Source organism: Manis javanica, chromosome 7 (genome assembly GCF_040802235.1).
Source record: "Manis javanica isolate MJ-LG chromosome 7, MJ_LKY, whole genome shotgun sequence".
NCBI classification, from domain to species: domain Eukaryota; kingdom Metazoa; phylum Chordata; class Mammalia; order Pholidota; family Manidae; genus Manis; species Manis javanica.
Window position 1 is genome coordinate 124,694,478 of NC_133162.1, and position 14,746 is coordinate 124,709,223.

Here is a 14,746-nt window from a genome sequence, read left to right on the forward strand (position 1 = left end):
TCCAGGCACTATATAATCTTCCACAGGGTCATCTTTAATGTGATTCCTTAAACACATCTGCAATATGTATTTGTCAATAATTGGATATTTGTATCTAATGGAATCCTTAGATTCCTAATCACTATTTATAATGGTGAAATTAGTGAATAAGGTAAATAAGGCACCAGGACTGGTTGGGGGAAATGGAAGATCAGATATTCGGTGAGTGGAGGTGACTTCCCCAAATCTCTCAAATCTCTGAGAGCTCCTTCTACCTCCAGTTTCAGCCTGACTAATATTACAACATTTTGTAGAACCTCTTTGTAAAAGAGACTAATCTACTGATTCATAATACAAGAATATTTATCTGCATTAGCCTACTTGGTGAACTCTCCCCAGTGTGTTTTCGTACGTCACTAGTTGTTTCTAAAGTCAACCAAATATCAACAATAGAGCAACTCTCAGAATTTCACAGCTGACTGGCTGGTTTTGACAGCTCAAGCAGAATATGTGCAGCTGACTCTTCCTTTTTAGAATGAATTTTTTTCAAGTGTTGTAAAGAATATTTAGGTGAGAAATGTGCACTTTCCATTAACTTACATTATAAAATGAGAAATGAAGAAGTCATAGGAAGTCGCTGATGCCTTCTGCACCCTCACGTTCACTCAAGCTACTAAACTCCTCTAGCTTGGCCTCCTCTTTCCTAACCTAGAGTCCACGATGAAGTTGACCATTTCACACCAGCACCCTCAAGAACCCCTACCTCTTTTCTTTGTCCTACATTTTCTCTGATGACCGCTAGACTTAGATTAGTCCAACTACTGCTTTATCTCCTCTTTCACTCAGGCTGACAGACCCTGTTGGAGCAAGTCACACCTGTATTTTAACTATAATTTTGGGGTCTCTAAACTGAAGAAAGTGCTCAATGCTCCTCAGAAATCCTGTGTTTGTAGCTGGCCTGGCCTGGCCCCATCGCTCTCAGTGTCTGTCCCTAATATTCTCCATTTTCCACAAGCCCCTACCTTATTACATTAACAAATAACCTCTCTTCCAATATGAGCTACAAGTTTTTCAACTTCATTCCTATACATAAACTTATCTGCTTGCATTATTATTTTATGTTCTTCTTTTCTCAAAAGAATATATCTCTTTCTCTATCATTTAAACTTTTGGTTTAAGCTCCATTCCATCTCCATTCATTCATCCATCCATCCATTTAATATGTTCAGCAAATATTCATTATGTGCAACTGTGCTAGAAACTTGTGACACTGTAGTAAGCAAGGCAGATTTGCCCTGCTTCAGGAAATTTTGAATACAGAAGATAAAATCTATAAATTAATGCTATGGCAGAAATACAAGTGTAATAGGGAATAATAGGAGGGTTAACTGTCAGTAGAGTAGTCAGAGAAGGCTCCTCTGGACATAATATTTATGTAAGCAAAGGCCTAAATGAATAGAAGAAGCCATCCATGAAGGTATGGAAGGGTAGAAATAAGTGCCAGAAGTTAAGGAAACAATAAAAGCTGGAAGGGGGTTAACATCTCTCAAGGAACTTAAAGAAGGCCAGTGTAGTTATCTGGAGTGTGTGAGGGGACAGCGGCATGATCCACAGGTGGTTGGAAAGAAGAACCGGGTCACATCATATTGTCTATGGAAAAGAACTGAATTTTTTTAAACTTTATCCCATAGAATTTCACTGAAGGATTTAGTACAGGAGAGTAGTGTGGATACGGTGAAGAGTAGAAACAGAAAGCCCTGTTCAGATACCTCAGCAATAATCCTGAAAAAAAGACGATCAAAGCTCAAGCATCAGGGGGCAACTGCAGAAGTGTAAAGAAGTTGGAATTGACATATACTTTGGCAATACAATGGACAGAAATTGATGACAGATTGGTTTTATTGACTGTCAAAAAGAAAGGTAACTCCAGGGTGACATCCACTATTTTTACAGTGACATGGATGATGACGCCATTCATTCATACAGAGAAATCAGTTGTGTTCGATGGGGTGAAATCAATATTCTGTTTCACTTATAGGTAAGATGTTTACAACACATTATAAGAGGAGATGTCAAGAAGTTGATCGGTATGTCATTCTGGAATTGAGGAGAAATCTGACTTGGATATAAATTTGGAAGTTAGATTTAAATCTGTGAGCATAGATGAAATCATACCATAAGACAGTACATAGAAGAAAAGAAAGCCCAGAACCCAGCTCTAAGAATCTGCTGTTTAGAGATTAAGAGGAAGGGAAAGCTGAGAAGGAGACTGAAGGGCAAAAACCAGTGAGTTTTGGTGAACACCAGGTGAACGTAGTGTTTTATGGGACAGAAAAAAAGGAATGTGACTTAAGGAGGCAAGACTTGTCAATTGATCAATTGCTGCTTCAAGGAGAGGGATTCTGTTCCACCAACAATCTAATCACTAATTCTATCAACTCTCAACCCTACCTTCTCTGAAGTCCATAAAAATGTTCTGTTCCTTCTTTCTCAGGAAAGGGAGAGGAAATGGATATGGCAAATTTTGCCTCCCTTCCCACCTATCTTATCTCTTTCTTTTCTAGATTTTCTCTCAAAATTATCTACAAAATAGTTTCCACTCCCTCATCCTTTTACTCTTTAATTCATTGTATTGTATCCCTACCCATTTCCCCTTATTCTCATCATTTCTGGTCTTTGATATTCACCACCAAAATACTGATGATTAAATTTTCATATTAGTGATTTTTCTGCTGTGTGAAAAAATTCCAGAGTTTGTCTAATATCAAAATTGTCCTTCAGTTGTTGGAATTGTTGGTAATTGTGGAACCAAATACTATAATATTTTATTTAATGCTTGGAAACCTCTGTATCCATATTCTTTCTTCTTTTCTTCTAATCATTTTTCTTTCCTATATTGAATTTACATATTATAATTCATAATTTGGTATCACACTTTTATGGTCTTCCATGTGTAAATTCCTAAACTCCAAAGAAGCCACAACTGTAGTAAAAAAGAAAAAAAGAATCCAGGAAACTAATACAGATTTTGGTTTCAGGTAAGGAAGTGCTGCTACAACAAATACCTAAAAATGTGGAAGTATTATCCCAGTAAAATCCAAAGAATTTGATGATGGTACAGTCTAGAAGAATTTTTAGAAGCATGATGGGCAAAGCCTAAATTACCTTAAAGAAATTTTTGGTAGAGTATGGTTGTTAAAGATGATGATGATGGCTTAGAAGGAAGTGAGGATCTCAGTAAAGAAAGCTACTATCATCTTTGAGAATGCATATGTTGTCTTAGCAGACTGTTGATAAAAATATGAGCATTATAAGTTCTTGTGAGGGACCAGAAAGAAATACGGAATACATCATTGAGGGCCGGAAGAAAGGTGATCTATGTAGTAGAGTGGCTTAACTAAATTGAGTCCTGCATTCATGTGAAAAACAGAATTTACAATGAACTTGAGTATTTAGTTGAGGCAGATTACCAGCAAAATGTTGAAGGTGTGACCTGGTATCTTCTTTCTGTTCATGAAGAAATATGAGAGGAAAGAGAGAAATTGAGGAAAGAACTGTTAAGCAAAATTTCTCATAATTTATTATAATAACCACAGAAACTAATAAAACTCTGAAGGGAAATCAGGAGATCTCATACTATTAAGCTATGCCAATAAACGGATCTTTGGTGTAGAACCAGATTAGTTTAGGCTGCCTGCTCACTAGATTAAGATATCTGATCAAGACTTGTTATTTTGATTTTACATCACTTGAAGATTCAGGACATGCTCCCATAATTCCTCAACTTATTCTTTTAAGATTGGTTACAAATGATAGGGAAAATAAGTCTACTTTGTTGTAGAGCTCAAGTTCCCAACCTGGCCTATCAACAACTTTGGGTCACTCTATTAGTTGTGTTGTAATTTTTCATTTTGTTTGTTTTTTAAGACACAAGTTCCCAGGCCTTCTTCCTAAGTTAATTTTCTGGGACTGCAAATAGGATATGTTATGTTTTTCTATGGTTTTATACATTATTATGATAACTGACCATTTCAGTAAACCATTGAGATTGCAGACCATAGCTGTATTTGCCTACCCTTTCCTAAGTACCTGGTATGTGTCAGAGATATACTAGGTGAGTTTTATGTAACATCTGCATTGAATCAGACAACAAAATTCTTAATCTCAGCTTTGTGCCCTGCATTCATGTGGAAAACAGAGCTTACAATGAACTTGAGTATTTAGTTGGCAAACTGAGTTTCGAAGATATTACACAGCTTATCCAGGCGAGTAATTAAGGGAACTCATATTTGACCACATATCTATCTGATTCCAAAATCCATGCTGAGTGCAGAAAAATCAGCACAGTGCAGTGGAATGAAAACTGTTCATTCGCATTCCCATATACAGCCTTTCTAAGGCAATGATGTTAGATAGTTCATTTAACTTCTCAGACACTACCTTCAGTTTGTCCTATTTGAACAAAATCACAATAATATGTATCTCAAGCAGTTGTTATAAAGATTGAATTTAATTATGTAAATAGTAATACTTAACCAACTGTAAAGTGCCATGCAAATATATTTTTACTATAGTTTTTACTTTTACCTGTTTCTTATTTACAGCTTAGCAAAATATGATAATGTTATATTGTAGAAGCACTTGCTCTCATAAGATGCCACATCTGCTGCCAGCTGCTTTCATTCTTAAGACTAAAGACTTCCTGAAAAGTTATTTCTGGAGCCAGACTGGACCAGAATTTGAGTCCCAACTCTGCCAGTATATTTACTGACAGTATAATTATGGACTAGTCTCTGTTTGATTTCATTATTCACCTATCAAAAGAGGAAGAGATGATCTTGGCTTGAGGTCTAAATTGAAATAATAATACAGAGTGCCTATAATATTTATTTATGATCATTATGATTAATTATTGCATTACTAACAGTAGCTGTGTTAGAAGGATGGCAAATACGCCATGAGGTTCCCTGGGCACCATCCTGGGAAGAGTAACACAGGCGGAAGATGGAAGAATGCCAGCAACAAGGCAGCATACACTGCAGGGCACGGCAAACAACGAAGACCAATTATAACCCACCAAAACACCAGCTCCCACTGTAGCCTTGTTCTCATTTCCATGCCTGAAAAATTATTCAACTGTGGCTCCTCTGTAGCACGAAGAGTCTCAGCAAGGAACCCCTAAACAGATAGGAAAGTGAAGATTTAAATTTCACATATACATATATATATATATATATATGTACATTCACATGCAGAGTGGGAAGAGTGGGAGAAAGAATATTTCCCTTGGCACTTGGCAAAAAGAAGGGTAATCATAAACTAAGCAGTTAACTAAATAAGTCAGAATGTTCTCTCGTGGTATATAATCTGATTAGAATAGCAATAGCAACCATTTGGTGAATTCTTGAACTAGGAATTGTGCTAGACATTTTATGTACGTCTCACTAGGCTGTAAAATGCTGTTAATTAAGGAATCATGACCTCATTTTACAGCTGAGGAAACTGAGGCACAGAAAGATTAAGTAAGGTATCAGTGGGTAAAGATCTGAGAAATGTTGATGGTGGAATTCAACATAGTGTCTAACCATCTGCAAAGCCCGTGTCTCATGTGATGGCTCCACAGGAAGTTCTTGTGTCTTACAAGGCTAGTCCTTTCATAGCAACGACTGTTACTGGTTATTCTGCCTCTGCTCTTTTACGTTGTTTATACCCCTTTCCAGGAAAAAAATGCATGATAAAATCAGCATTGATAGGTAGGTAGATGACACAGAGAGAGAGAGAGAGTGTGTACATGTATATGTGCACAGTTGCCATCTGTGACTTTAAAATGACCTTGTGGATCTTGTTAACATATTGCCTGTGCTCTGCTTGTGTTCTGACGCAGGTGTACAGAGCAACTCGTTCACGACGACCTGCCAACCACCAGTGTCATCATGTGCTTTGTGGATGAGGTGTGGTCCACTCTCCTGCGGTCTGTTCACAGCGTCCTTAACCGCTCTCCTTCACATCTCATCAAGGAGATTCTGCTTGTGGATGACTTCAGCACCAAAGGTAAGAAAACCACTCTTGGAAAATCAAAGTCTCATATAAGGCAGTAGCAGTTTGAATGGATGGAAAAAAAATTGTAGCCGAACTTGATGAAATGTAAACATTTACAAAGTGCCAAATCATTGTTGCATGTGCCTTTCAGGCCTAAGTCCAAGCATTTCTGGGATACACGAAGGCCCCTCTAACTGTCCTCTGGGGCCTCTTCAGTTAGCCACCTCAGACTTCCCTTCAGCTGTGATTTCTCTTCCATGTAGGAATAATTTTCTAACTCCAGCTCCCTGGAGATGGGCGCTTTGAAGTTCCAGAGACCAGAAGATGTTCTCTGCAATTGCACAAATACCTTTTTATGGATTTAATAAGCGAAGACCCCACAATTAATGCAATGCCTTTCCTAGTAGTAATAAGTAGAGTTGGAGTTAGACTGTATGGAAAACAAGAAATGGAAGGCCTACAGCTTCTTCCCCAATAACAAAGCCTAGTATGTGTTCAGTTATGAGCTGAAAAGACAAATTGACAGTAGGACCAGAGAAGTGAGGTTCTAACAGAGTTCAAAAGCAGAATCCACCAAGCTCTTTCTTTTTGTTTTTATTATGGTGAAGAAGAATCTTCTTTGGATTGTCAAATAATTTGTGCATGGACATGATCCCACAACTGCCAGAGATCCATTACTGCCACATTAGGAATTCCTTATATGCAACGCACTTCAGAAAATTTTAAAAAATAGCAAAGAGTTTGTGATCTTATTTGAGCAGCTTGGACTTGACCATGCCCACAGCGACATGAGCCGGTTTCCTTAGCCTCAGGGTGCCTTCCAGGACCATACTGAGCCCTTGGAGCAGTGAGCACTGAAGGAAAGCTGCTTGAAAATTATAAGAAGTAGCCTGGAAAGCATAAACAGAAAACCATATCTAGTTACCAAGCAGATAATAGTCCCTTTGGGAATGGCATATCCAGATTTTGTGGGACTTGAAGCTTTCATTGTTTTTTTTTTTAAGAAAAATAACACAAAATTAATAGGAAATTGAGCAGAAGAAGTATTCCTGGAAGGCATTCCTAGCTGGGATGTCTGTCAAAGCTTACTTAACACAGAGAAGTGACTTCAAACCACATAAATATACCCCCCACCAAAAAAAAAAAATGTTCCCTTAGCTGAATCCCTCTACAGCCCTACAGCAAGAGAGCAGAGGTATGATGGAGGGGATGTCATAGTAGGAAGTGACAGTGATCTTAACTGATTGCAGTTGCAATATCTTTCTTTTGTAAATGTTTCTATTTGCATGCAGTGCTTAGCCTCCTCCCCAGTCTTGGAAGGTCCTTTGCAAGGGAAGAAGGTTGGACAGAAAAGTGACCCTCTTTTTTTTTTGGGAAAATTTGCCCCTGCCCTGACAAATACTCAGAAAAAGTGGCCTTTCTCTGTGTAACTTGGCAACACTGAAAAGAAGGATTTGGGATTTAGAAAAATGGACAGTTTAGAGTATTGAACCCAGATTAAAACCCACCTAAGAAAATGACCTCCAAAAATAAAATTACGGCCCAAAAAGAGTAAACTTTAGAGACTATACTAGATGTCATAGTGTTTGGAATTTGAGGAGGCATTTCTGGTATCATCCAGATCTAGTCAATTAAAGTGTTTCTTTGTCTATTCTTACTCTGATATAGATTACCTAAAAGATAATTTGGATAAATACATGTCTCAGTTTCCAAAAGTTCGGATTCTTCACCTCAAAGAAAGACATGGCTTAATAAGGGCCAGGCTGGCAGGGGCACAGATTGCAACAGGTAAGAAGCTGTTAATTTTTCTGTTGTGGTTACATTTTTATTTTAGTTTTTTTCTTCAAATATATAGCAAATTTGAAATAATACTACCATAAACACTCATATCCATCATGTCCTCTTACCAGTTTTTAGCTCTGCAACATGTCATCTTTCACACACACAAACACACACTCGCACGTACATTTGTATAGATACACATTTTCTCTGAGCTTTGGAAAGGGACTTACAGATATCATATCACTATACTTCTGAGTCCCTCAGTCAGCATCTCGGAGAGCAGACACTCTCACACATGAGCACAAACTTCATATCTAAATATTATCTAATATATGCTCCTTTCAAATTTCCTCATTGAAATTTGAATAGCTGTTCAAAATTTTATAGCTGTTTCTTTTGAAATTCAAGATCTAATTCAGTTCCATCCACGACGTTTGATTGTTTGGCCTCCTTAGCTTTCAGTCTAGAGTGGGCAACCACACACATTGCTTACTGTCCACTGACTTTTTTTTTTTTTTTGAAGAGAACAGATAAGTTGTTAAGCACATTCTGAAATGTTCTCAATTTTCCTCATGTTACCTACAGGATGAATGTTTTTGGCATGAGTGTATGTAGAATTCTACTACATAGGGGATGGGAACTGTGGACTTATTGCTTCAAATCAAGAGGCACATGATGTCAAGTCATCCCACCCATAGCGATACTAATTTTGAGCACTTGGCTAAGGTGTTGACAGCTAGAGCTTTCCTTTGGAAATAGGAAGTAATATGTGGGTGATACTTTGATCCATGTGAATAATCTGTTTCCTCACAACATTTTATCCAAAAGTTTAGCAATCATTGATGATCATTCTTTAGATCAGTTATTACAATGAAGGCTGCAAAATTGTTTTCCTAATTCTTTCCTTCCTTCTTTTATGAGCTGGCATTCACTTGTAGAGAAGAAATCTCTCTTTGTCTCTTTCTCTCTCCCTTCCTCCCTGCCTGTCTCTCTCCCTCTTTCCTCCTCATCTCTCATGCCCCCATCACTATGGATTTAAGCCTTAACAATTCAATGTGTATATTTTTAGCATCATTTTTCTTTTGGTGCTCAAATTGTCACATTTTTGGCCTCTAGGAGCTTCTTCAAACCTGTGCCTTTTTGACCTGATGCCATCAGTATTTGAGGACTTTAGAATGAATTCTCTCTTCCCTGACCTTTGTCTTCATTTCCGGTAGTCCATTCTGTCTTCCCAAAGAGCAATATGCCTTCTTTTCCTCTCCTCTTTTTAGTGTGGGATGTGGTGGGTGAGGGAGGAATTAAATTTTTCGATTCCTAAGTATTCTAAAAATAACATCAAACATTGCCTTTCATTTTCCCATCCTTCTATGAAAGGACCTATACCATTCTAAACACTTTCTATGCTAATTGATTTAGTCCTCACAGAAGTCTCCGAGTAAGTACAACCATTTTCTCATTTTACACATGAGAATATGCAGGCACAGTGAGGTCATGACTTGCCTAATTTCTCCCAGCTAGTGAATGGTAGAGCCAGGATTAGAACCCAGAAAGCTTGACTCTAGGATCTGCACTCTTTTCACTACATTCTGCTGCATCTAGACACTTAGCCGCCACTCTGCCCTTGTAGCCATGGCATCGCAGGCCTCTACCAGCTTGGATTCAAGCATTTTCTGATGGTGAATTACCCTCCCATCTGTGTTTCACTTCCTTGTAACTAGACCCCAAATTTGGAACTCTTCTCATCCCACCGATTTGCTAACACATTTATTCTCCCTGTAATGGAAATTTTAAATTGTCAACAAACACATTACACCAAAATCGGCATTGCAGCAAACAGCTAAATAGGATTCTTGATGACAGACTGCATATGGAAAAATTGAATGATAGTCCATGTCTGATTTCCTTAGGAGAGCATTTATCCACAAGTGATGCAAAAATAGGACAGCGAAGAAATAATCCAAGTAGGTAACTTTTGAGCTAAGATCTAGGTAAAGAGCATTCCCTGACCAATAGAACAAGAAGTGCAAATGTCCTGGTACAGAAACAAGCTCTGTATATTCAAGGTGGAGACAGAAGTTTATTGTGGCTGATGGGTGCTGACCATGGAGACAGCCATAGGTGATTCATTTAGGGTGAAAGGCAAAGGCAGTCTTTTGTAAAATTTTATAAGTCACTGAAGGAATGTAGGCATTATTCTTGGTATAATGTGAAGAGTCTCTGTAATCAGAGATCAGCAGATACCAGTTCAGAAATTTTCTCTAGAATGCCTCAGCCAAACAAAGAGATCAAAGATGAGAATCTGAATATAGAACCTGACAGGCCTTAACAGCTCTTGCTCCCTAAAGATCTCCTCTTTAGGATTCAGAGATAAGTGAAGGGAAGTCACAGGCAAGGACAAAATCAGAGATCCAAGGACATGCAGAAAAAGAAGTCAAGTGGCCCCATTTTGGTTCCAGGGTATTATCAGGCTCTCTGAAATTCTGAAGCAGTCTTCTACAAAACAGCAAGGGCAACACAGCAACTCTCTTACCACTAGCAATGTCCACTCTGCATTCAGGTTCCAAGGCATGGGAGGTTGTCCATCTGAATCCGATTCATGCAAAAAGATCAGGTCCAAGCAGTTCTGTACTGGGGATGAATTGTCAGAGAGGTCAAGTGGGGTTCCAAAATGTGAAGGGTTGCCTGCCATCAGTGGATCTCTAACAAAAGTCCCTTATTATAAGAGCAACAGAAGTAAAAAAGATGGGGTGATTGAATTATAACTGAACAAGCTGACCACACAGATCAAAGTGTATTGACAAGCCAGTTATTGCCCTGCCACGAGCTGCCTGCAGTTCAGTCAGTGGTGCAGTCTGGAGAGTGAGAGAAAAGATCAGATTCTCCTTTTCTTCCAAACATGTCATTTAGCGAAATGCTTGATGTTGCTGTGAGCATTCCAAACAATCCTTTGCTTAACTTGAAGTACATGGACAAATGATATTTAACTCCTAGTCAACTCTGAGGTCTGCTGAAGAGCCACAGTCCTTCTCCAAATATCTGCAACTTGTTTCTAAAACAGGTGGTTTCCTCTGCATCATTCATAAATCATGATGTAAAATTAAATGGCCAGTCATGCCCACATCCCTCAAAGAATCCTAATATAACACTTCAGCACTAGTTGGTACTGGCAACAAGTACCCATGCTGGTTGGCTAAATAAAAGTAGGGGTCAGTACTCAGCAAGAAGCCGAAGCTGTCAGACATATTGAGCGTCTCTGGGTTGGCCAAAATATAAATAAATAAATAAGCTACAATCAAATCCATCTGCAAAAATCCAGCATTGCTAGAACCTGCTTTTGGAAAAGAAAAAAGAAATCTGCCACATGGTCATAAAAATTAGGTTAATTATTTAGAGCTATAAGTTTAACACTTATTGAAAAACAGTAATAATACTAACCATTTATTAGGAATTTAGGTATTAGGTACATCTTAGGTAAATAAAATTCAAAGGGGTTAAATAACTTACCCAATGTGGCTAAGAAAAGCAGAGTTATATGACTTCAACCCTACGTTCATTTAATATTGCCTCAGCCTCTCAAGGTCAGGAACAGTGAAAGATCCACAGACAATAGCCACCACAATTAGATATCCCACCCATCAGCTCCCTGTTCTAATTCCTGAGATCTTATTTTACATAAAAACGTCTGAAAGTGAAGGAATGACATTCATACATGGAAGATTCTCTCTCCCAAAATAAAATAGCATGAAGTACCATCCTGTGTTTTGGGCAGATGCTGCTTCCCTCGGATCCTGGCAACAAGTGAATGAAAACCTTTGTGGGGATCTAGGCTAGGTGGAAAGTGAATGCAGGTTTGGGGACTCATCTTTCTGCCCCTCGGAATGGAGGAAGTCATTCCAGGCCCCTGTGCCCTAAAACCTGCTGTGGGAATGGGGACCAGCAGCCTAGTGAATGCTCTTTGGTTTGCATGGGCCATGAAAGAAGGGAGACTGTGTTTTGCACATCCTCTACCACTAGCCAGGTAGGACTTTAACAAGCCATTCTTACATACCCTACACATTTACATGACCCCTGTGAACCCCCACAACAGGGTAAGGGCTGTGCAAGATGGCACACTTAGGTGATAATGATCTTTCATGATTAAACAAGCCACAATTCCCTGAAAATAGGACTCTCACAGCAAGATCAGGAGATGTAAATGCTGTCTCCAAGAGTAGGGCATGATGGGGCAGGGGATTTCTGCTTAGCACAACTCAGTTCTGACTAAATAAATTTTTCAAGAACCCTCCCCCACCAAGATCTTTGCTAAGGTCAATCCCTTTACCTTCATGCAAAAATTCCATTGTTGGTCAGGTAATAAGATATTGAATCCATAGTTTACAGATGTCAGTAGGTAATGATGTATCATCCAGATATTTTTTTCACGTTGCTCCTTGCCTGCTGCTATCTTCTGCTTTTACTTTAAGCCTTCCTGTACTCATAGCTCTGTCTCTTTATGTTGTTTTTTTTTTGAACACAGGCAATGGAATGAACTACCTATTTCCTAGTATCAGCCTCCACTTAGTTATGCGAACTTGGAAAAGTTGCCCAAGGTCTTTGTTCTTACATGGGAATAAAACTTAGACCTATTATTTCTTTATCTCTTAAATGGGAATAAAAATTTTACCTGTACTTCAGGTTTTCTGTAAGCATTAAATAAAATGACCATGTAAAATGCTTAGAACAGTGTCTGGCATAGATTAAGCACTTAATAGAAGAGAACTGATGTTATCATAGGCTTGTCAGGAGCTGAGGGGAGCAGGCAGGTGTCAGAGTGGTCAGTTAAAACCATAAACCAAAATGAAAGCAAGAATCAGATCTTACTCACTTCCTGCAATAGTCTAAGAAGTGCAGGAGAAGAAAGCCCTGCCCCCCACAGCGGTCCACTTTCCCGGGGACAAACAGTAAGTGTATCAGAATAGATGTGAGGATCATCCGTCTCACTTTCTAAACAACAGGGCTGTTGCTTCCTCCTCTTTTATGGCCTGGGGACCAGGGTGAGAGTAAAGGGGAAGGACTAGGAGTGGAAAAGTACTGAATAGTTATCAGGAGTGAAGAAAAATGCCCTGAAGATCTATCCACCCCCTGTCAGGTGAGGCAGAGGTCTCGGCCTGAGAGAGGCCTCCAAATGGAGGAACCTGGGATAGGAACGCAGCTGTGCTGCAAGCAGGTCCAGCCAAGACGGGGCCAGGGGGACCTGAGTCCCTGACTGTAACTCCCTGCAGGGACTGTGGCTGCCAGCTAGTCTGGTGGAGAAGCACAACCTTCCCCCAGGAGGCTGGCCATGAAAACCTTTTTATGGCTTAGAGCCAGGCCTGAAAGATCACACGTAGGATTTTGGCCCAGATTCCGCAGGCTATTATTGTTAATCATACACACATACACACACACACACACTCCATTTGTATAAAATTACTTGGAACAATGTAGATACTGCTGAGATTTTCATTAGGGAGAGTTACTTCACACAACTAAAAAGAAAAAAAAAAGAATTTTTAATATTTCTAGCTCCCAAGTTTTTTCTTTTTTTCTCCTGTAACTTATTTAATTGTGATAAAATACACATAGCACAAAATTTACCATCTTGACCATTTTTTAAGTATACAGTTAAGTCTGGTGAATCATGTTCACATTGTTGTGCAACCAATCTCCAGAACTCTTTCATCTTGTAAAACTAAAACTCTGTACCCATTAAACAGCTCCTCCCCCCTCGACCACAACCCTTTTAACTCTACCTCCTAGTCTTGCTGTAGGTTAGTTCTTCCATCCTATTACAAGGGAATAAAACTTAGATCTTTATCTCTCTCTTTTTAATGGGAATAAAAATTAGACTGCTAGTTCAGGTTTGTTATAAGGATTAAATATGACAACCACATAGTCTCTTCTTTTCTTTAATTTCTTTTCATCCCTACTTCATGGGGCAAGTCTTCCTCTTGACCATTCCGAAGTCCACACTTTGAATGCCAAACTTGTCCTGGTCTGCAAGACAAAGTCCCAGTCCTCCACCCCCGAGGTGATGGGATCCACCCTCCTTAGAAAAGACATAAGCAACTGCTTTTAATATCACGGATTCCCTTCCAAGTCTTGACTACCCATTCTAGGAGGCTTCTCATTGTTTTCAATGTGTAAGTGATGCTTGCCCCACAGGACTGCTAGAAACAAAATTTCTTTCATTTCATTATAGAATGAAATTATAGGGACCAGGAATTGAGTATGAAGAAAAGATTACTGCCTTCAGGACCACATTTCTGGAGCAATCACCAAGACCTTTGAACAGGAAGTACATACACTTAGTAATATCACATTTTTTTTTCTGGCTCTCCAGGTGATGTGTTGACATTCTTAGATTCTCATGTGGAATGTAATGTTGGTTGGTTGGAACCTCTTCTGGAAAGAGTTTATTTAAGTAGAAAGAAAGTAGCCTGTCCGGTAATTGAAGTCATCAATGATAAGGATATGAGGTAATACTGTCATATTCCTCAACATATTTCTAAGTAGGACTTTATCCAGCAGTAGCGGAGAGTGCTGGTCATACTTCTAATAGGTACACTTTTACAAGTCAAAGAAATACAGTGTATCCACTTGAATAAATGGCAATACATGATAGATCTCTTGGGATTAGAGCAGAGTTTTTTTGATCCTCACAAATTCTTCACCCTTAATTCCACCCTTAATTCCAATAAATTTTAATATTCATTGACCAGTTCTTTCCCCTTTCTATTCAATTGAACTCAAAACTATTTATTTTCTTAAGAACTAAAATTGGATCTTCTGTATATATGCTCCTAATTGATTTTTTCCCTACAAAAAGGGCCAGAATGTTGTTAAAAGAAAAATATAAATGAAAAGCAAGCAATCCAGCTAATTATTCACTAGTGCAAATTATACCCATAAATTTTCTTGAAATGTT

The 14,746-nt window shown here is 38.7% G+C and overlaps 1 protein-coding gene across 1 annotated transcript in view; it reads left to right on the top strand.

Annotated features, from left to right (window-relative positions):
- The window catches only part of GALNT5 (polypeptide N-acetylgalactosaminyltransferase 5), a 46,357-nt gene that overhangs the window by 10,782 nt on the left and 20,829 nt on the right, over window positions 1-14,746 (top strand). Inside the window, exons 2-4 of the mRNA XM_017652903.3 lie at window positions 5,864-6,030; window positions 7,687-7,806; window positions 14,162-14,297. Of these exons, the coding sequence (XP_017508392.2) occupies window positions 5,864-6,030; window positions 7,687-7,806; window positions 14,162-14,297 (423 nt within the window). The remainder of the gene's footprint in view (window positions 1-5,863; window positions 6,031-7,686; window positions 7,807-14,161; window positions 14,298-14,746) is intronic.